This window comes from Tenrec ecaudatus, chromosome 16 (assembly GCF_050624435.1).
Source record: "Tenrec ecaudatus isolate mTenEca1 chromosome 16, mTenEca1.hap1, whole genome shotgun sequence".
Classification (NCBI taxonomy): Eukaryota; Metazoa; Chordata; class Mammalia; order Afrosoricida; family Tenrecidae; genus Tenrec; species Tenrec ecaudatus.
In genome coordinates, this window is record NC_134545.1 from 81,606,015 (window position 1) to 81,626,125 (window position 20,111).

The 20,111-nt window shown below is 55.4% G+C and overlaps 1 protein-coding gene across 1 annotated transcript in view; it reads right to left on the reverse strand.

Moving 5' to 3' along the window:
- The window catches only part of SLIT1 (slit guidance ligand 1), a 200,359-nt gene that overhangs the window by 38,375 nt on the left and 141,873 nt on the right, over positions 1-20,111 (reverse strand). The window contains exons 6-18 of the mRNA XM_075533452.1: positions 19,451-19,522; positions 18,700-18,771; positions 18,128-18,291; positions 15,263-15,410; positions 14,715-14,786; positions 14,279-14,350; positions 11,550-11,621; positions 10,753-10,896; positions 3,852-4,015; positions 3,152-3,175; positions 2,894-3,038; positions 2,089-2,163; positions 1,794-1,937 (exon numbers count right to left, since the gene is read on the reverse strand). Coding sequence (XP_075389567.1) covers positions 1,794-1,937; positions 2,089-2,163; positions 2,894-3,038; positions 3,152-3,175; positions 3,852-4,015; positions 10,753-10,896; positions 11,550-11,621; positions 14,279-14,350; positions 14,715-14,786; positions 15,263-15,410; positions 18,128-18,291; positions 18,700-18,771; positions 19,451-19,522 — 1,368 coding nt within the window. The remainder of the gene's footprint in view (positions 1-1,793; positions 1,938-2,088; positions 2,164-2,893; positions 3,039-3,151; positions 3,176-3,851; positions 4,016-10,752; positions 10,897-11,549; positions 11,622-14,278; positions 14,351-14,714; positions 14,787-15,262; positions 15,411-18,127; positions 18,292-18,699; positions 18,772-19,450; positions 19,523-20,111) is intronic.

The window sequence follows — 20,111 nt, forward strand, 5'->3', positions numbered from 1 at the left end:
ACCATGGGTGGGCACAGATCGGCTTACGAAGGTACCAGCGACACCATCAAGGAGTCGTAGGTCCACGGGGAAGGGCTCAGCTGTTCGTCAAAAGGTCTGTGGGATCAAAGGCCTGGTGACCTGTCCCTGTGAAGAGTCCAGCTTTGGACGCCCTGTGGGGCCACTCCACTCTGTCCTGCAGGGCGTGCTGGGTCAGGACGTGACAGCGGCACAGAGCAACTATCACAACATTGCACTTATAATTTAAAAAAACTAACACCAGAAACAGCCTTAGCCTCTTATAATTACACAGTACAGAACCATGAAAAAGCATGTTGCAGGAGAAACTCCAATGATATTTTAAAATGTCTGTGCTAAGTTTAAAGTAAAGCAGGTTACTAAATAGAAGGTGTTTTAGGTTTTAATAAAGTGTAGTGGTTACACATTGGGTTGCTAACTTTGTGGTCAGCAGTTCGAAACCACCAGTTGCTCTGAGAGAGAAAGACAGCGCTTTCTTCTCCCTTAAAGGGTTATCGTCTTGGAAACTCGCGGGGGCCATTCTACCCTGTCCTATAGGGTCATCAGGAGCCAGGGGTCAGAAATGACTCAATGGCACTGAGTTTGGTTTGGGGATTTGGGTGTCTGTATACCTACTGTGTGTTTCATGCTACGTATCTATATACACACACACACACACACACACACACAGAGAAAATACCCAGAGAAAAAAGACAGGAAGGATAGTGTTGCTATCAACACATTGTTTCTAGATAGTGGTGGCTTTATGGGGACTTCCATTCCTGACCTTGCACCTTCGTCTGCACCTGATTGTGTTCCAGCACCTGCAAATCCCCTCTTCTATGTCCTCACCCAAGGCTTCCAGACAAGGGCAGGGGAACTGGTAAAATAGCACACGGCCCCTCATTCAAGAACATTCAGCAGGCACTAAGCAGAACGAGGCGGCCGTCAGTGAGCAGCCGGGAAAGATGGCCAGGCTACATTCACAATAGGGAAAATGCAGGCTCAAAACCAAGTGCACCACAACTCCCCCTGTTGGTGAAGCGAGCAATCAAAGCTGCCCTGGGAGTCCCATCATGCATCCATTGGCCTGACGCAAACTCCACCCACCATGCCCAGAAAAACAACCTCTAGCCCCACTGCCGGGCTCAGACTGAAACCCAGGCAGGTGGCTTCTAGAGAAAACAGTAACCGAGAGCCACCTGCAGCTATTTAAAGTTAAGCTAATTGAATGACATGAAATGTCAGTGCCCCAGTAGTGCTAGCCACATGGAGAGTTCCAGCACCTGGATTAGACAAATATAGCTCTCTGACCTCACTGTAGAAATACTGGAGGGGACGCTGCTGATTGGACACTGAAGAGCCGTCACTCCCTGGGCAGAGAGCTGGGCAGGGAGGGGGGGGCCCTGCCGCAGTCACAAAAGAATGGGATATGCCTGAGTACCTGCATGAGCTTAGATCTGCCTGGAATCAGTCACAACATCATAGAAACCTAGGGGTGGGTCCACATGGCTGCTCCCTCCTCTCGAGCCCCTCCTGCCTGCCGACGTTCCAGCAGTATCACTGCTGAGCACCCGGTGGGCGACCTCGGGGCCTCCATCCTGCCAGTCCTTCACCAGACACCGGCCCCACGTCCCAGAAAACAACACCCACAGGCCTCGCTGTGAATTGATGACAATTGCCAGCACCCTCCCCCTTTCCCTCTAACACAGACACCTCACACCTGGGATCCGGCTTCTGCCTGCCTCAGCCCAGCTGGACCACCCAGTGAGCTCCCTGAGCCCCCGCACACTCACAGGGTCCTCAAGCCGTCCAGGCCCCGAAACATGCCGCTCCGGATAGACTCCAGCTGGTTGGCGGTCAGGTGCAGCTCGTTCACCGACGCCGCCCCCTCGAAGGCCCCGTCCTCAATCTCGGATACCTTGTTGTTGCTCAGGTTGCTGGGGATGGGGCACCAGGAGATCAGGGTTCGGCCTTCCTGGCCACTCCCTCTGCCTTCACATGTGAAGCCCTGGGGGAAGTCCCCCCAACACCCCCCCCAGTATTTTCCTTCCCCATTCCGGCAGTGCCTTCCCTCCCATGGAGACTCACATTTTCTTCAGGTGTGGGAGTTTCTTGAACATCCCAGTGGCCTCCAGGATGGAGATTTCATTATTGTTCAAGCGTCTGCAAGGGGCGATGCAGGAAAGGACAGGTCCATGGGGGGGGGGGGGGAGGCAGGTGGTTTGGGGCTCCTAAGTGGATTCTGCCTCATAGTGGCCCTGCAGGTCTAAGCAGGACAGGGTAGACCTGCCCCCACGGGGTGTTCCTGGCTTGTCCTCCATATGAAGGCAGAATGCCCGGTCTTTGCTTCCAAGGAGCAGCTGGTGGATTTGAACTACCATCCTTCACTACTGTGCTACGGGGGCACCTTGCGTGCCCACATGCGATAAACCTGAATGCACTCTCCGAGAGGAGAACAGTGGGACGGGGCTCTGGGAAGAATGACCTGGGCATGCCAAACAGACCCCATTTCAAAGACAGGCTTGGCCTCTGCGCGGAGAGGGCAGAGATGGGGATTTGGGGTGTTGAAAGAATGCCGTGAAGCATCACGTACGTCAGTGACAGGCATGTGCAGGTGTTCGTGCGTATGGGACAGCCAAGGGAAGGTTTGAAGCCATGTTTGAGCTAATGGAATCAAGTTTCCCCCCAAAGGAGGCAACAGCACTGTGGAGAAAGGCCCTCGCATGCAGGCTGGTGACCTCTGGGTGCCATGTGTGGATGTGTGTGTCTGCAGGGAGGGAGTGAAGAAGGGGTCCTGCTTCCACCAAGACCAGCGACTTCTGGGGAGGAGTCTCTGGTGGGCCCCCAAACAGGCTGGAGTGGGCCTGGAAGAGCCAGGAGAGGGGATGCTCACAGCTCGGCCGTGGCCTGGGGGAGGCGCTCGGGGATCTTGGTGAGCTTCAGGCTGGAGCACTCCGCCACGCTGGCCTCGCAGCGGCACTTGTGCGGGCAGACCGCGTCGCTGTTGCACTCCCTGTTCAGCTGGTAGTCCTCTGTGCCTGGGGTGGGCGCAGGGGGCAGGCCCGGGTCTTCGTGCCTCTCCACCCTGCAGCCACTGCCAGCCTCCCACCCCCCGCCTCCCAGGCTGGCCCACGTCCCCCCACTGTCCTACCTGGAATGAAGTACTGCTCCTTCGCTGGGGGGAGAAGCAAAGACACAGTGATGGCGGGTCAGCCAGGAAAACTCAGGGACAAACTGAACCCTAGCCCCACCTCCCAGTGAAAGGGGCCCCAACCAGGGCCTGGGAGCCTCCTGCCCAGGATTTGTGTACAGAAGGCCTGGCTGTGGGGCTCGGGTTTTCTGTGTGGAATGACAGCCACGTTCACAGGAGGGACCGTCTCTGGAAGAGCAGCGGGTCAGGGTCAAGAGGAAGGCCCTCAACAAGATGGACAAGCACAGCGGGAGCCATGACAGGCTCAAACTTGACCCCAGGAGTGAGGATGGCACAGGGCTTGGCAGTACCACCTTCTCCCACACCCAGGGCAGCTGTCCGTCAGAGCTGGTGCATCAGCACCGAACAACCACACCACCTGGCTCACCCCCAAGCCCGCTTCTCAAATGGAATGTCCAACACCATCAGACTGCATGAGAGGCCGTGTAGACCTCACTGAAGGAACAGGACAGCCATGGGCCAGGCTTCAGCAGGCCCTGGGCTCAGAAGGGGCCCCTCTTCCAGCCTCAGTGAAAGGAGGGAACTTGGGCTCTCCCCGCCCTCCTGCAGAGCTGCCCCGGACGGCTGAGTCCTCCCAGGAAACACAGGGGGGTGTTGAGCAGAGGTAAGGCAGGCAGGCAGGCAGGGGGCTGGCAGCTACCTGAGCACCGGAACTTCTTGCTCTTGATCTGCCCGATGCGCTTGTTGGCGAGCCGCCGAGGACTGGCACAGCGGGCCCCGCTGGTCTCAATGGGGTTGGTGCGCAGGAAGTCCGCCAGCCACTTGAGGTTGCAGTCGCAGATGAAAGGGTTCTGGGCCAGATGCCTGTCTCAAAGGAGCCGACAGGGGTCAGGGAGTCCAACCTCCACCCGGACAGAGCCTGGCTGTCTCTGATCCTCTTACCAGCCTCCTCTGTACAAGGGGCACGCAGAGGTGACCTAGGTACTCAGTCTCTAGCCAGGCTTCCTGCATTACCAGCACGTTGAATGTGGCAGTGGTAGGGGTAGGTGACAGTTGAGAACAGCCAAGGAAACTGAGGCTACTCTGAGTGGCTACTCCGGGGAGCCACCTCAGCAGGGCTCAGACCAGCCACACTGTGCCTGCCCTGCCCTGGGCTCTCCCATCCAAAGCATCCCCTGCTGTCCCGGGTCTGGTGGCTGTCCCAGGCCGGTCGTTTACACTCGCAGGCCAGAGAGCTGATCCTCACACACAGACGTGCAGACGGACAGTGCAGAGGGCAGGTCAGAAGGACTCAAGAGCCACTGTCACTGTCCCTGCCGCTGCATGCCTTCAGCTCAAGCCATCTGATGGATTTGCCTCAGCCCAGCCCTCTCTGCCCAGGGCTGCTGGCTCCCAGAGCAGAGGTGTGAACCACAGCCTGGGGTCTGCACCTGCCTCTGCCCATCCTTAGCTGCTCTCTCTGAGGTCCATTGTCCTTGGGCTCTGCCTTCTGGGAGACCAGGATGGAACCATGCTAGGTGCCTCTCCCCTTTCCAGCTTCCCTCTGAATTTCTGGCCAGAAAGTCTGCCCCCCATAAATGCATCTGGGTGGGCCAGGCCCCCCTCACGGCTTCTGCTTCCCGCTCAACATGTGTTCCTCATTTTACACGGTCAGTTTGCACACTAAAGACGTGCTGGTTGAATACCCGAGACTACTGAAAATCTTAGCTAACTTAATACATCAGGCGTTATACACGGCTCAGGATTTGTCCCCAGCCACCCGTCCTCACTGGGCTTTAGCATCCCTACCGCTGCCAGAACGGATTGCTCCTCTCTCTCATGAGCTTCGTAGACAACTCTGCTGACAATGGATTCAGTTCTGTGGCTTTCGCGTGTCCATGCCGGGAGAGGGAGCGCCAGACAGATCCCTTTTAAGAACAGGCGATTTGTGTCCAAAAGGAATCTATAAAACTCGAACCACCCAGAGAGGCCAGAGGTTTCTGTAACACACTTAGTGACTTGATGCAAATCAGACCGCTCAGCAACTGCAAAGTGCAGGGAGATGGGAAGGCAAAGTGCTCGGGTAGGAGAAGGAGAACAAAGTCTGGAGGGAAGTAACTATGTGAACGTGACATTGAGCCGTGTGCTGTCACGTCACCTGCAGCTAGCTCCATCAATGTTTCTGACCGTGGGAGGAAAGGGAAGGGAGACCGATCTCCAGCGTCTTTGTTGGACGACTCTAAAGCCATCTAAAAATCTCTTTTGGACAGATGCTCGACCTCATTAGTTGTTTGGGGAAATGCCAATGAATGTCACAGTAAGACACCAACTACAGGCAGTAGCAGAATCTCCGTCTTTGGACTCTTAGGGAAACTATAGGCCATATCAGAACTGCCCCTGTGGGTTTCTGAGACTGTTACTCTTCAGAGGAGTAGAAGGTCTACGTTTTCTCCCATGGAGCAGCTGGTGGTTTTGAACTGCTGACCTTGTGGCTAGCAGGCCAATGCATAACCCATTATGTTACCAGAGGGGTTACGAGTCGGCATCCCTTGGTGACAGTGAATTTTGAGGATGTTTGTTTTCAGAAAGACAGACCATATCAAGCGTTGACAAGGGCGTGGAAGGACCGGAACGCTCACAGCCCACAGTCTTGGCTCCTCCTTCACTTGGCCAACCACTAGCAGCTGCTGCTGTTGCATCTGATCATTGTTAGGCTCGGTAGCCACACCGAGCAAGCCCCGAGAGACCATGCAGCCTGTCACCCGACCTGCTTAGACAGCTTCCACAGTCTTTTGAGTCAACAGCCTGTCACCTGATCTGCTCGTAAGAGTTTGTCAGCTCTTGCCACCCTGCGAGCGAGGAGAACCCTTTAGCCTGACACCTGAAGGATGCGTTCGGGACTTGCCAGCCTCCACTGCTGCACGAGCAGAAGCCTTGACAGCCCCTTAGTTCTGTGAGTTGTAGCAAATAAAAGGACCCGAAAACGTGAGGGGGAGCCCGGGGGGAGGGCGGGAGGAGTTGGTAGCAGAGACGATGGAGCCTGTGGGACATCTCTAAACTCTACCTCCCAGGAGCCAGCCTTGCTCTGGTCCTTCTAAAAATAATCATGCACATAAGCCCCAGAGTGGAGACCATCCAAATGACCCTTAACCGAAAGGTAGAAACATGGTCATGCAATGGAATGTCATTTGGAAATAAAAAGGAGAAACAATACCGATACTTACTACAGCACGGACGAACCTTCACACATGTTAAATTGTGTGTAGGGGGCGGGGCGGGGAGAGGGGGGGAAGCCACTACAGCTGACAAGTGATTCCAATTCTATGAAACGCCCAGGTAAAGCCCATCTATTAAGACAGAAAGTAGATTACTGGTTGCCTGGGGCTAGCGCTAACTGTGAGGCTGGATTGTAACTGAGCACAAGGGAGCTGGGGAAGGTGGCGACAGTGTGCTAAATTAGATGGCGGTGTACATTAGATAGTTCTATGCATTGACTAAAAAGACCTGTCACTCGGCACCAAGAGCAGGTGAATGTCCTGGTGTATAAGTGATACCTGCTAAATTTTGATTCTGATCTTCTGGGCAGCAGACTCACACTCCTACCGTACAAGGCATTCGGCCACAGATCTTGCAGCTAAAGACAAGCCAAGAAGGATTTGTAGGATGGAGTGTAACAAAACAAGAGCTAATGAAGGAGCTCCATCACGGAGGGATAATCGGAATGTCTGATTGTCCCTGGGATCTGCACTTTTCTTCTTCTTGCTCCCAATGTTGTTTTGGGTGCTGATGTGCTACACTAGCTGTTAAATAAAGTTCAAGCTTGCTTTGTAAGTCTAACAACAAGACTTCTTACAGAAAAGCACCACCAGGGGGAAGCTCCCCCAATCTCTCAGTTCTGGTCAGGAGGTGCCTGCTTCACTCGCTGTAGAGGACTTGGTGGTGTAGTGGTTCCAAGTTGGGCCACTAACCACTAAGGTCAGCAGTTTGAAACCACCAGCCACCCCGTGGGAGCAGGTGGGGCTTTCTACTCCCGTGAGGAATGACAGTCTCAAAAACCCACAGGGGCAGTTCTACCCTGTCTAGAGGGTCACTGTGAATCGGGATCGCCTCCATGGTTGGGAGTTTGGATTTTTGGCTTTTCACTAGCTGATGGGTGACCTCGGTGACTTACTCCCTCCTCCTGCTTCAGTTTCCTTAGACGTCAAGCCAAGGGTCATAAAGCCTCCATGATGTTCTTTTGAAGAATGCCTAGGAATGCCAGGTCTGGCCTCATGTGTAAGTCCCCCATAAAACCCAAATCCAAACCAGTCCATTCCAATGGAGAGTAACCCTATGGGACATGGTGGAACGGTCTGGGTCAGTTCCCCAGGCTGCAATCATTATGGAAGCTGAGTGCCACATCCGCCTCCGGCAGTCATTCACTGGTGGATCCAAACGGCTGACCTTCAGGTGGCAGCCAAGCTTAACCACTGCATGACCCCGGACTCCCATAGTGCCCCCAAACCAGGGGTGGTGGCAATAATCAGCGTGCTCCTCCACTAAACAAGAAGTTGGCTCTTCAAGTCCACCAGCAGGTGCCACAGAAGAAAGGCAGAGTGATTCCTTTCTGAGAAACCTGCCCCTAAAACCCCTCAGGAGCCCTGTTCTCGGCAGCCTCCCAGGGTGGCCATGCATGGGCTCTCCATGGAAGCGGCTTGGTCTGCAAGCACGGTCACTGCTGTATCAGTAGGCTGACTCCCACTGTCTTGCCTGCGGGAAATCTTCCTGTCCTACCATTCTGCCCCAGCTACGTGGTCACGGCTCATGCACCCGGTGGCCTGGGTGTCTAGGAGCACAGAGGTGGAATCCACCAGGGAATTAAATGGTCACAGACAGAGGCTGCAAACCCCTTCCTCGCCACATGCCTGCCTCAATGCTCCTTCCACCTTGAGAGAAAAGTTCAAGCCACAGAACTGAATCCATTGTCAGCAGAGTTGTCTATGAAGCTCATGAGAGAGGGGAGGCAATCCGTTCTGGCAGTGGCAGGGATGCTAAAGCACACAGAGGTATGGACGGGGACAGCTGGAGAGGAGTCCTGAGCAGTGTATAATGCCTGATATTTTGAGGTAGCTAAGCTTTTTAAGTAGCCTTGGGTACCCAGGCCCATTTGCTCCCCAGCCCCAAAGCTTCCCTGGGTATGGGTCTTTGGCCTTCAAGTCTCCTTAGCCCAGTTTAACTGTTTTACCACGCAAGGTTCGGCAGCTGCTTAAAATAATCTATCTTGAGATGCCACCTTGGTAACCTCCAATTTCGCATAATGGGTCAGATCCCTCCCCTGGCGCTCCAGCACCCCTTCCTGCCTGTAAGTAAATTAATTAGCCAGCCCGGGGCTGCAGGCCAGTGGGGGTGTTTCAATGAGTTTGTCTTTGTAGCTGACATCCCTGCAGAGACCCCAGGGAGCAGAGACGGCAGGCTCATCCCCACCTGTTCCGCACCTACCGCAGCACACCTGCAGATAGGATCAGCAACTAGACCAGGAGCAGGTGACAATGACCACAATCATACCCATGCCAAATGCTCATTAAGCACACATCAAAGCACACTGCAGTCCCAGGGCTAAGCCATTCAAACTGCTGTGGCCTCTGAGAGCCATGGGAGGGGAGGTGGCTCTTTTTAGGGGGCACTGAAGCTAAAAGACTCCTTCTGAGCCCAACCACACGTCACTCTCAAATGAAAAAGGGATGCTAGACTTGGGATATCCCATTTGAAGTCCCTGCCACAGAACAAGGAGCCCTGGTGCAGTTATGTTAGGCTGCCACCCTCAAGGTCAGCTGTTCAAAGCCCTCCGTGGCTCCTTGGCGGAGAGGGGAAGCTCCTGACGTCCGTGAAGTGTTACAGACTTGGGAAACAACAGGGGTTGCTCTCCCCATCCTGTAGGGTCGCTATGAGTTGGAATCGACCACCTGGCAGTGAGTTTGGGTTTTTGAGACCACAGCACAAATGCTGACATGTCTCCCTAAATATGTTGCAAGGTCACAAGGCACTGGCGAGGAAGCTTACAGATTCAGGACGCTTGAGAGCAACGTGAACCAGTATCCACCAATTATACTGCATGGGCCTTAAAGAAATCCTGATTCTAACACATGAAAAGATGAATTCTTTTCCTCTTAGACAATTGGAAATTCACACCCTAGTGAGGTATTCGATCTAACTACATATTGAATTGTTGCATTTTTAGGTCTCACAGTTGGGTTAGGGTTGTGTTTCTACAGGTTATGCGTGAAGCCTGAATGCATGACAGATAGCTTTGCTTTGAGTGGGCAGACAGAGAGCAAGGTGAAGATGAAACCAGCCGGGCCATGAATTAATAACTATGAAAGCGATCGCCATCGAGTATTGATTAATGGCCAGCAGAGTCACTGTACTGTTTTTAACATGTCTGCGTTTCTCCGTGATAAAAGCTGGAGACACCCCTACGTGGATTGGCTGCTCACTTTTAATATATAATGACTGTGCCTCCTGGTTGGTTTTACATGGTTGTGGGAAACTCACCCCGAGGAACATATGACGAGGACTCTAGTCCCTAACTTACAACAGAGGGGGTCTGGAAAGCTGGTATTCTACAGCAGGGAAGCCTCCACTCTGGTAAGTTAAGTCCAAATACATGATCCTCTTTAAAATATCATTCCCACAGACTCTCCGCTGAACAGCTATGCTGCCTTGAAGTGGGCACATGGTTGCTTATATGTCCCCTATAGAAGCAGACATCCTGTTGCTATCTTTTCCCACCGGGTCACCCAGCCCCCCTCATACCTCCCTCCAATGCAGGCATTAGGTTTCCTCACCTGTGAGCTCAGGGACATTACTGTAGACACAACCCACCTTGTGACATACGTCACTACTGAATATACATGTCTTATGGCTACCTATAAATATCCCAAGATAATAAAGCCTCTCTCTTCTCCCACTTCCATGTGGACCATCAAGAGGGGATGAGGTGAGCATGCTACCATAAAATGTGTCTGACTCCTTTATTTTATGATGCCTTTATTTTAATCTCTTTCTTACCCTTCCTATCCTCTAAGACTTTACTATAATCTTTAGCTATTATAACTGTACAATTGCACCTACAGACTCTTTGGCTGTTAGAGGCTGTTTTCCTCTAATACCTGGTATATGACATGACCGATTTCAAAATTCACTGCTATTTTCTGTATGATCAAGAAAGACCCAAACACTGCCAATTAAGTGGCCCACCTGGCAGTGACACATATCCCAGTTTCAGACAGGTGTCTGTGATTAGGGCCTTTTTATTACGTCATCAGCTGCGGCCAGCTTCACACAGCACTGCTGGGGAGTTTAGCTCTGTACAAACATCTCCTCTGGCTGAATGCCCACGGAGGTGTAGTATCCCATTCCACAGAATGAGTAAATACAAACTGAAGGAAATGAATGACTTTGTCTAGGACCACACAGCCAATATGAGGCATAGCTGGGGTTTGAACCCAGAACCCAGAGGCTTCCTGTAGAAGTCACCCCTCAGTGAGCAGTACGGCCCAGGGCATGGCCTGCTAGGACCTTCCTGCAGTGTCTTGTAGGAGGAGGGAAGGGAGGGGAGGGGGAGGGGGAGAGAGGGCACTCACAGGGTCTGGATGGCCCGTAGGGAGGTGAAGGTGCCCTTGGCCAGACTCTGGATCTTGTTGTCATACAGAGAGAGCAGTGACAGGTTCTGCAGGTCCTGGAAGGCATCTGGCCGGATGCAGTTAATCTTGTTGGCGTTCAGGAGCCTGCGGGCCGAGGTGGGTCAGGTGGTGAGGGGAGAGGCACAGAAGCAGACTCATCGGAGTGTTCTGGGCATCTTCAGGGAGGAGCCTCTGGAGAGCAGACACAGGGCCTCACCCTCTGGGTGCCCCTCCTCACACAGAGGGCCGGGGTCCTGAGCACCTTCTCTGTGCTCAGTGACACAAGACCCTGCCCTCTTGGGGCTCCAGAGAGCACACTGGCTAAGGCATCCCCCAGAGGCAATTTCTGGGGCTCCTCTCAGTTTTCTGCAGGCAGCTGAGATGGAGCATTTGGGGCCAGTGCCTCCTGGGCTCTGGGAAACTCCATGCCTGGACGCTCATGGCTCTAGAAGGCCGAGCTGGGCCTGACGGTCTCCATGCGGGAGGAACCTGTTCTCAGCCACACCAAACTCTTCAGGAATACAGGACAACTCGGGTTCAGCAGCTGCCTTCCCGCCCCAGTGACTTTCCGTCCACTCTGATCCCACTCCTTGACGGGTGGCCTCTCAAACGCCACCACGTCTGCCCTTCTTCCAGGTTCCAGTCCCAACCAAGCTCCCATACTCCAAGGAGACTGCAGGGCCCACCTGAGAGCCTAAGGAACCCTGACGCACCTCCCCAGTCCCCGCACCGCCCCCTGCCCCGCCCCCGGTCCTTACAGAAGCTGTAGGGTGTAGAGGCCTCCAAACACGCCCCGTGGGAGGTCTGTGATCTTGTTCCCATAGAGGACCCTGGAGAGAAGGCAGCAGAAAGGGAAGATCGGAGGAGAGCCAGCAGTCCAGATTTCACACCGCACGATGGTGTGTCTTTGAGCTGCTCTGTACATGAAACAGACAGCAGGCATTTCCGAAGGGCCTTCCACAAGTTTGTGGGAAAATGACAATGGCAACATGCATACAAGTTTGCTTGCTATACTTGATGTATGGATTATTATAATATTTGTAAGCGCCCCCAATAAAATGATTTAAGAACAAAAATTTGTGGGGAGAAATTCCATTCTCTTTTTGACATTTTCCATGAACCTGTTGAAGTCTCCTGGTATCTGTACTGGAGGATTCCTGGTGACCTAGTGCTTATGTGTTGGGCTGCTAACCCAAAGGTCAGCAGTTTGAAACCCCAGCAGCTCCGCAGGAGAAAAATGAGGCTTTGTAGCCCCATAAAGTTATAATCCCAGAAACGCATAGAGGCAGTTTTGCCCTATCCTATAGGGTCACTGTGAGTCACCGTTGACTGGATGGCAATGAGGGTTTTTTGGTTTGGGGTGGTTTTTTTGGGGGGGGTATATTTTGGAGGAGGCATGGTGTCACAGTGGTTATGCGTTGGCTGCTAACTGCAAAAAGCAGGCATTTCAAAACCACCAGCTTCTCCAAGGGAGAAAGACGAGGCTTTCTACTCCTGTAAATGGTTATAGTTTCAGAAACCCACTGGGGCAGTTCTACCCTGTCCTATGGGGTCCCCATGAATCGGAGTTTTTTTGGTATATGTATTATATCAAGTCGTCAGCAGGTGGCAGTAAAAGGCTCAATGTTTTCATCTGCAGCTTAAGGTACGTTACAGGGGCAGGGACTCCCTTCAGGAGGACCTCATGGAAAACTGACCTGGCCCTGGATCCAAACGTAGACAGCTCAGAGAGCAGGAAGTCTCGCAGGCAGGATGGATTAAGATCCTTTCAAAGAACTGCAGCAAAAACTAGGATACCTGTCTGCACAGGTAGCGTGGACCCCGACATGTCAAGGGAGTCTCCTGGGCGGAGACAATGCCAGCTGGAAACAGCCCCAAACGCCAGGAGTGCTAAGACCCGGAGGTGGGATTGCAAGGGGTGTGTGGGTGGTACTCCGGTGTTTTCTGCATGGAGCCTGAACTGTATGCGTCATCAGAACCAAAAACGCAAAGGTTTGAGCAAGCCCCGCAGGCAGGCTTGGGTTTTCCACTGCACCTGGCGTGATTTCCTTTGCTGGAAGGACAGGGGCGCACCAAGGGGCTCTTGGAGGTCATAATCAGTCCCCACCGGCCACCCTGAAAGCATTCAGAGGAAAAGCAGCTCATGCTGTGTCTTCAAACACAGCTGAGGAGCCAAGGCCCCAGGCTGGGTGCAGGCCACCTATGTGAACTGTGCACCCAGTGTGGTTTGAACAGAAGCAGTGATAGCTTGCACCTAGCTCGGGTTTTCCCACCAGCAGCAGGAAGCCACTGAGACCCGATCAGACACAGAGCATCCTCTGGCTGCCGGTAGGGAGAATGGGCAGGGCAGGCACTGAGGCAGGGGGCGGGGTCAGGGCCCACCCTGGGTGGGTGCTGGCGATGGGATCTATTGCATGACCTTTGCAGGAAAGTGTCTAGAGGACAGTGGGCGATGGCCATGACCAGGTACCACAAGCACCAGAGGCCCTCTCAGAGGGGTCATGACTGCCTGTTCCCTTCTCACAGGAAGAACCCCACATGCTGGCAGGCTGCCCCCGGCATCTGGTCTTGGCCAGCGGAGTAGCCCCCACCAAGCTGTGCGGCACAGCTGTATAAAGTGGTGCTCCACACAACCGAAGGGTGCCACTCACACTGAATGAGTGCCTGGACAGTGCACAGAGTGGCCTCACCCACCACCTGGGGCTCTACTGGAGGCAGGCAGGTAGGCGGTCCATCCGTCTCATCTGCAGGGCTCTGGCTCTAGGCCTAGCCTGTACCCCGGCAAACAAGGGGCAGATGAAAATATGTGTTCCTAAGAGTGATAGCCCCCTGCCCTGGACAGCTCGCTTGGCCACAGGGGGTCACGAGTGTGCCCTCTGCACAAAGGACGCTGGGACCTCGGTGAGCACAGGGGCCCGGAGCATGGCCTCCAGGGAAAGCAGAAATGGGGGACAATCCCACGAGGGAGGGGTGCAGCTACGATGGCTCTGCTGAAAGGTAGGTACCCCGTGGCATCTCCGGGGAACGACACGGGTGAGGTGGAGGAAGATCTCCAACACCCAGCACATCCTGGTCCAGGCGCAGCTGCCATGGATCCTTGTTGGTGCTGCTGGTTAAGCACCCCATGGGTGGCCCCAGGGAAGGCTCCGGGTGCGGAACGCTGGGTGTCTGGGGAGGACGGATTGCTGAGAAGGGTGGATCTGGGCTGGAAGACTGCCACAAAGAACACTGGGAAGACCCCATGAGAGGCAAGTCTTGGAGTTGCCTGGGGCAACGGCTCCCCCTAGCTTCTCAATGTGCATGCGCGGCCTGGCCTGGGTGGGTCAGCCATGGAAGGGTGAGAGCAGGTACAGCGAGAGGCAGCCTATGGAGGCCAGGGCAGGACTGAGGCAATTGCAGGGACCTGCTCCAGGCAGAGTGGGGTCCGGCTGCCCGGCATCCTTGGGGACCCCCTTGGATTGCCCAAGATCCCAGGGCCCCTACTCACAGCGAGTTCAGGGAGCGGAGGCCCTGGAAAGCGTCTGGCGCAATCTGGGCGATCTGGTTGTTGCTCAGGTCTCTGCAAATACAGTGGGGTGGCTGAGCCCCCCGACCACCACCCGGCCCTGCCCGGGCAGCTCTGCTTCCCCTACCCTCAAAAAGCCCATCTGCCATGTCCTGGGGCCCCGTTGGTTGGTCAGGGGCTCTAGTGGTCAGCTCTGCTCACAGGTGGGGGGTGGGGTGGGCTATGCACTTCATTCAGGTCTCACGCTGGGGCCACCACACTGCCCCTCCTTTACAGAGCCCTTCTAGTGTCAGAGGCAGAGTGGGCTAACACTTTGGGTCCAGTGCGGGGCGGGGTGAGGGTGGGAGTGGGGGTGGTCTGCTAGGTGGGGGCAGGGGTGTGTCTGCTGGGTGGGCGTGGCGAGGGGTGGTACACTCACATCCTCCGCAGCCTTCGATAGGGGGAAAAGGCTCCCGGGGGGATGGACTTGATCCCGTTGAGCTCCAGGCGGCTGCGAGGCAGAACACAGAGAGGCAAGAGGCTCAGGTCCCTCCAGCCCTGCTATCCCTGCTGCCCCAGCTGGGTCACCACCCTCTGCCACTCCTGTCCAGCTCCCAGCTCCCTCGGGGCCCAAGACCAGAGCAGGTGGGGTGGCTGGAGGCAGAGGAGAGAAGCATCTTGGATTGAGCACAGGACCCTGGGCCTCCAGGGCTGAGGGGGCGGGGAGACGCAGATGCAGCTGAGACTCGGGACGGATGCTGGCAGGCCCACTTGGGACCCAGCAGGGCTGGACTGAGGGACTGCAGAGGGACACCACCTCCCCCATCCTCTGGAGGGTCCCAACCCTGGGAAAATTGTGTCCCCAGCTGTCATGGAGAGGTTGGGGGTGGGAGGGGGGGTGCTCTGAGTAGTGCCTGCTTCAGCTGGACACTGGACCCACGTGCCAGGGCTCAGCCAGGCCAAAGGGGGCCCTGCCCCTGCTCTCACATCTCCGTCATGGTCTCCGGCAGGTTGGCAGGGATGGCCGTGAGGCCTTTGCCACGACAGTCCACGATGCCGTTGCTGCAGGCGCACATGGCGGGGCAGGAACCGGAGGAGAGGGTGCAGGAGGGCACCCGGCCTGCTTCCCCCTGGCCTGCGGAAACAGTGGGCTGTGATTCCGGCGGTCCCATGTCAGCACCCCCAGCCCCAGATACAGACTGGCCGCGGGGAAGAGGAAGTGAACCAGGGAGATCACTTAAAAAGCAAAACAAAACAAAATCCAACCCACAACTCACCGCCACCAGGGCGATTCTGACTCATAGTGACCCTCTAGGACAGAGAAGACCTGCCCCTATCTAGTCTCCAAATTATAACTCTTGGCAAGAGTAGAAAGTTCAGCTTTCTCCCACGGAGCAGCTGCTGGTTTCATAGGACTAATTTTGTGGTTAGCAGCCCACACTCCCACCCCCACCCCCAACAAATCAGAGATTCCAGACATGGCCCACCCAAACCCAAATTCACAGTCATCCAGTCAAATCTGACTCAGACCGACCGAAGGAAGCCAATGCATTTTCATTTGACCCTCAGGACCCTGTCACGAATTCTGGTTTTTTTTTTGGATGAGGAGACTGAGGCCTTGAGCTTAAAAGTCACTTCCCAGGTCGCGTATGCTGGGGAGGCATGGAGAACGGAAGCACCCTGCTCCACACACCACGACAGCACACTGGAGCCCTGCAGCCTGCCCAGGGCAGCGAGGGTCAGCCAGGAAGGTGGGGGCTGCAGGGCCCCTCTCTGGCTGTACCCAGAGTCACTCTGCTTGCCTGCTTGCCATTCCATGGTGGCTCGGGAGGGAAAGCAGGAGTTTCCTCACCAGGAAGAGCTCCCCAGGGATGGTGGCGGGGGGGTGGGGGGCCGGGTTGAAGGCCACAGGGTCTTCTGTGCCTGCCTGGGTCCCCTGAAGATATTTCACAAGCTCACTAGCTCTCAAGCCTGTCTCCTGACCCGGCACCTCATTGACTTTGGGGTCCTGCAGCCTGGGTACCCAGAGTCGGGTACTGTGAGGCCCATGGAGGAGGCAGCAGTGACACCTCATGTTGTGGGAAGGAGACCAAGCTTAAGAGCCAGCAGGCTCAGAGCCCATTGGTTTGAAAGCAGTGACCAGCCCCTTAGCAGCCCCAGCTGGGCACTGGGTTGATAACCACAAGGTCGTGGTTCAAGTCCACCAGCCACTCCCCAGGAGAAATAAGAGGCTGTCTGCTCTGTAAAGATTGACTCTCTCAGAAACCCGGTGTACGGTCACTATGAGTTGGAATAGACTGGATGACCTTAGGTTTGGTTTGGTAGCCTTCTTGGCCTTGCAGGTTATGGACTGGGCTGCTAATAACCAGTTCATCCGTTCAAACCCACCAGCTGTTTGGAGGGAGACGGCAGAGGCTTCCTCCACGTCTAAAGATTTACATCTGGGAAGCCCGAGGGAGCAGCTCTACCCTGTCCTGTCATCAGAACTGACTCAAAGACAGTTGGATGATGATGGTGGAGGAAGCACACAAGGCGAATCTGAGAACTTTTCAATCATTTCTTCCACAAACATTTCTTGAACACCCACGCTGTGCTGAGCACGTGCAGAGAGTGGGCAGAGAACGCAGCCAGACAAGGCAACACCATGCCCACGTCCTCCCGGAGCTCAGGCTGCGGCAGAAGGGTGCTCACGGGAGCCCTCTACAGGTGCCCGGCCCTTCCTGGCCACTGGGCCACGTGTCCCCAGGAGAGAAGGCCAGAGTTTGAAGGCTGGGACCAGGGCTGCCCTATCGGTGCTTCTCCTGAGCGTCCTGAGGGGCTGGTGCTGGTAGTGAGGGGGCACCCTGAGGAACAGAGGTGCAGGCCTCCTGGGGGGTGGGGGGCAACATGTAAGCTGGGGTCTGCATGCTGAGGCAGCGTAGCAACCAGGTACATGAGGGGCTCAGGTGAGGCTCCTGCTTCAGGGAAGGGTCGAGGGGAGGCTGGGAGGCAGTGAGTGGGAGGCAGGGCTGGACCATGGGAGCCTCATGGAACACTGGGGCATGAGTGTGAGGCGGCAGGGATTGGGTTCCTCTGATCTCGCCACGGGCGGCGTGGAGATTGGAGGGACCAGATAGAGGCAGGTGATGGCTCAGGAGCGCCTGCAAGACCCCCGTGGGAGACGGAGGGGGCACGGTAGTGGGAGTCCACCTCTGCTCCAGCGGAGGGAAGAAGGTCCTACTCAGTGTCTCTCCTGGGACCGGCTGAGCTGACAGGAGGAGGCGCAGGGTGGAACCAAGAGGAGGTAAGGAGAAGGGGAGCAGGCGGAGGGAATGGGGGAGCACTGAGCAGAGCAGGAAGAGTAAAGAGATGGGGTGAAGAGGATGCTGGATGAAGGAGACAGTGTGTCTGGGGGTGGAGTGGCAGGGAGGGACAGGCAGAGAAAAGGGAGGGGAGTGAGTTATGAGATTTATGTGGAGACAAGAGGTGGGGGTAGGAGATGATGGTGGGATAAGGGTGGTGGTGGGATAGGAGGCGATGGTGGGATAGGGGGTGATGATGGAGTTGGAGGTGACGGTGGGGATAGCAGGTAATGGGTAGGGATAGGAGGTGATGGTGGGGACAGGAGGTGATGGGTAGGGATAGGAGGTGATGGTGGGGATAACAGGTGATGGTGGAGTAGGAGGCAATGGGACAGGTGACGGTGGGGATAGCAGGTAATGGGTAGGGATAGGAGGTGATGGTGGGAGTAGGAGGTGATGGGTAGGGATAGGAGGTAATGGGTGAGATAGGAGGTGATGGTGGGGACAGGAGGTGACAGTGGTGGTGATGCGTGGGCCGGCAGTGATGGCCACAGGAGGAGCCCACACCCACCTGAACAGCTGAACTCACTCTTCTGGACCTCGGCCACATTGAGGCCCCGCAGGCCAGCGGGACCCGAGCACTGGCTGAAGAGTCCGATGGTGGGCCGCTGCCTCAGCCATTGGGAGAGCCAGGCCAGGTGGCAGTCACAGAACAGGTGGTTGGAGTGCAGGCGGCTGTAGGAGGACAGGGTGTGCCACAGCCCACTTGAGCCCTGAATCAAACAGTAGCAACCCCTTGGCCTCCGCAGGGGGCTGAGACCCCAGGTGCTCCATCTGCACACAGATAACCCCTGCTCTGTCAGCTGCCCCACTTTCCTGGGCTCACGGGGGTCCACCGCCCCAATCACACAACTCATCTCCAAATGCAAGCCTGATGTCAGGGATAGTTCAATGCCCTATCATTTCAGATCATCTCCCCCAGCCCAGGGGAGTGACCCAGAAGTTCCCCACCTGGGCAGCACACAAGGGGGTACAGAGGGCAGTGAGGTCCAGCCCATCCCTGGGAGCTGGCACCGCCTCGTCCCACCCCTGAGCACTGGCCCCCCACTGCTTGGCTCCCAGCAGCCTCTGGACTTGACTCACAAGGTCCGGAGCTTGGGCATGTGGTTGAAGCTGGACACAGGGATAGTGGTGATGTTGTTGTTGTTCAGGGTCCTAGAGGGGAGAAACCAGAGTCATTTTGTGGCTGCCGAGCTGGAAGGGATCCGGGAGGCCAGTGTGCCTGCTCAGAGATGGCAAGACCCTCCTGCCACAGTCCAATGACGCTCTCAATGTTTATCTTTACCAGGCCCAGAAGTGGGCGGTGCCCTGGAGTGAGAGTCACAGCCACCCCTCCTCCATGGGACATGTCCAGAGCTGGACAGGGACCACAGGCCAACTGCACTAGGACTCCCTCTCTGATGGGATCGGGGAGAAGGAGAAATGAGTCAGAGGACGTGTCCCAGGCTCAGCTTAGTTTTGAACAAATGGGGCTTATGCTGGGGAGCAAGGGGAGGTGACGGCATTCGGGTCTCATGTGTCAGAGGGCCCTGGAAGATAGCCTCTTGCCTGGGGCTTCATGTAAAGCCGGATATTGTGGGGCAAACATGACGCCATGAGCACGGCCCTCTAACCGTGGCAGAGATGCCAGGCGAGTGGAGAACACCTCTCTCGCAGCACCAGAGCTGGGACACCCCCCCCCCACCTCTCTCCCAGTACCAGAGCTGAGACCCCCCTCCCCCGCCCCTTCCACATCTCCTGTCTTCTGTGCTGCATCAGCCCCTGATTCCAGCAGCCAGGTGCGCCCTCCCCCCTGACCCTAAGCTTCACCCTCCTTCCTGCATGCTTTACTTACAGCACCTCCAGCCCCCGCAGAGCCCGGAAAGCCCCCTCCTCAATGCAGTTGATCTGGTTCTTGTCCAGCTGTCTGTGAAGCAGAAAAAAGGCTAGAGAGAGGGGTGCACACTGCCCAGAACAGGGATCTTCCCACGTTTGGATCAAGTATTCCATGAGGAAAACAATAAAGGCAGGCATGCCCCAGTCATTTGCAATGATATATGTCAATCCAAATAGTAATAAAGGCTTAGATTATTTCCTATGCCCAGTAACGACACAGACACACACACACACACATACACACAGTTGGAGGCCATCCAGAGGATGCTGGCCGTCAGACAAACAGACGGCAGTTGGATGTCACACTGACTGACAGTGGCTGCCTACAGCACTGCTCTTAGAATAAGTCAGAAGCTGTGATATGGGCTCTGTGAGAAAGAATGCTGTGATCGATTACCAATGTCTGCCACAGGTATGGGAAAGGAGGAAAATGACAAGCATGTCAAGCACCTGCCATCCCTGCTGCTGTCAGATCTTAGGCAGATTAATGAGATCTGTGGGAATGGTGAACCTGGCCCAGAGCAGATTTAAATAATCAGAATAAACCAGTATGATGAAAACAGCCCTTTACAAACTGTACTTCTTTCTATCTGTTAGCATACTTAAAGTAAGATAACATT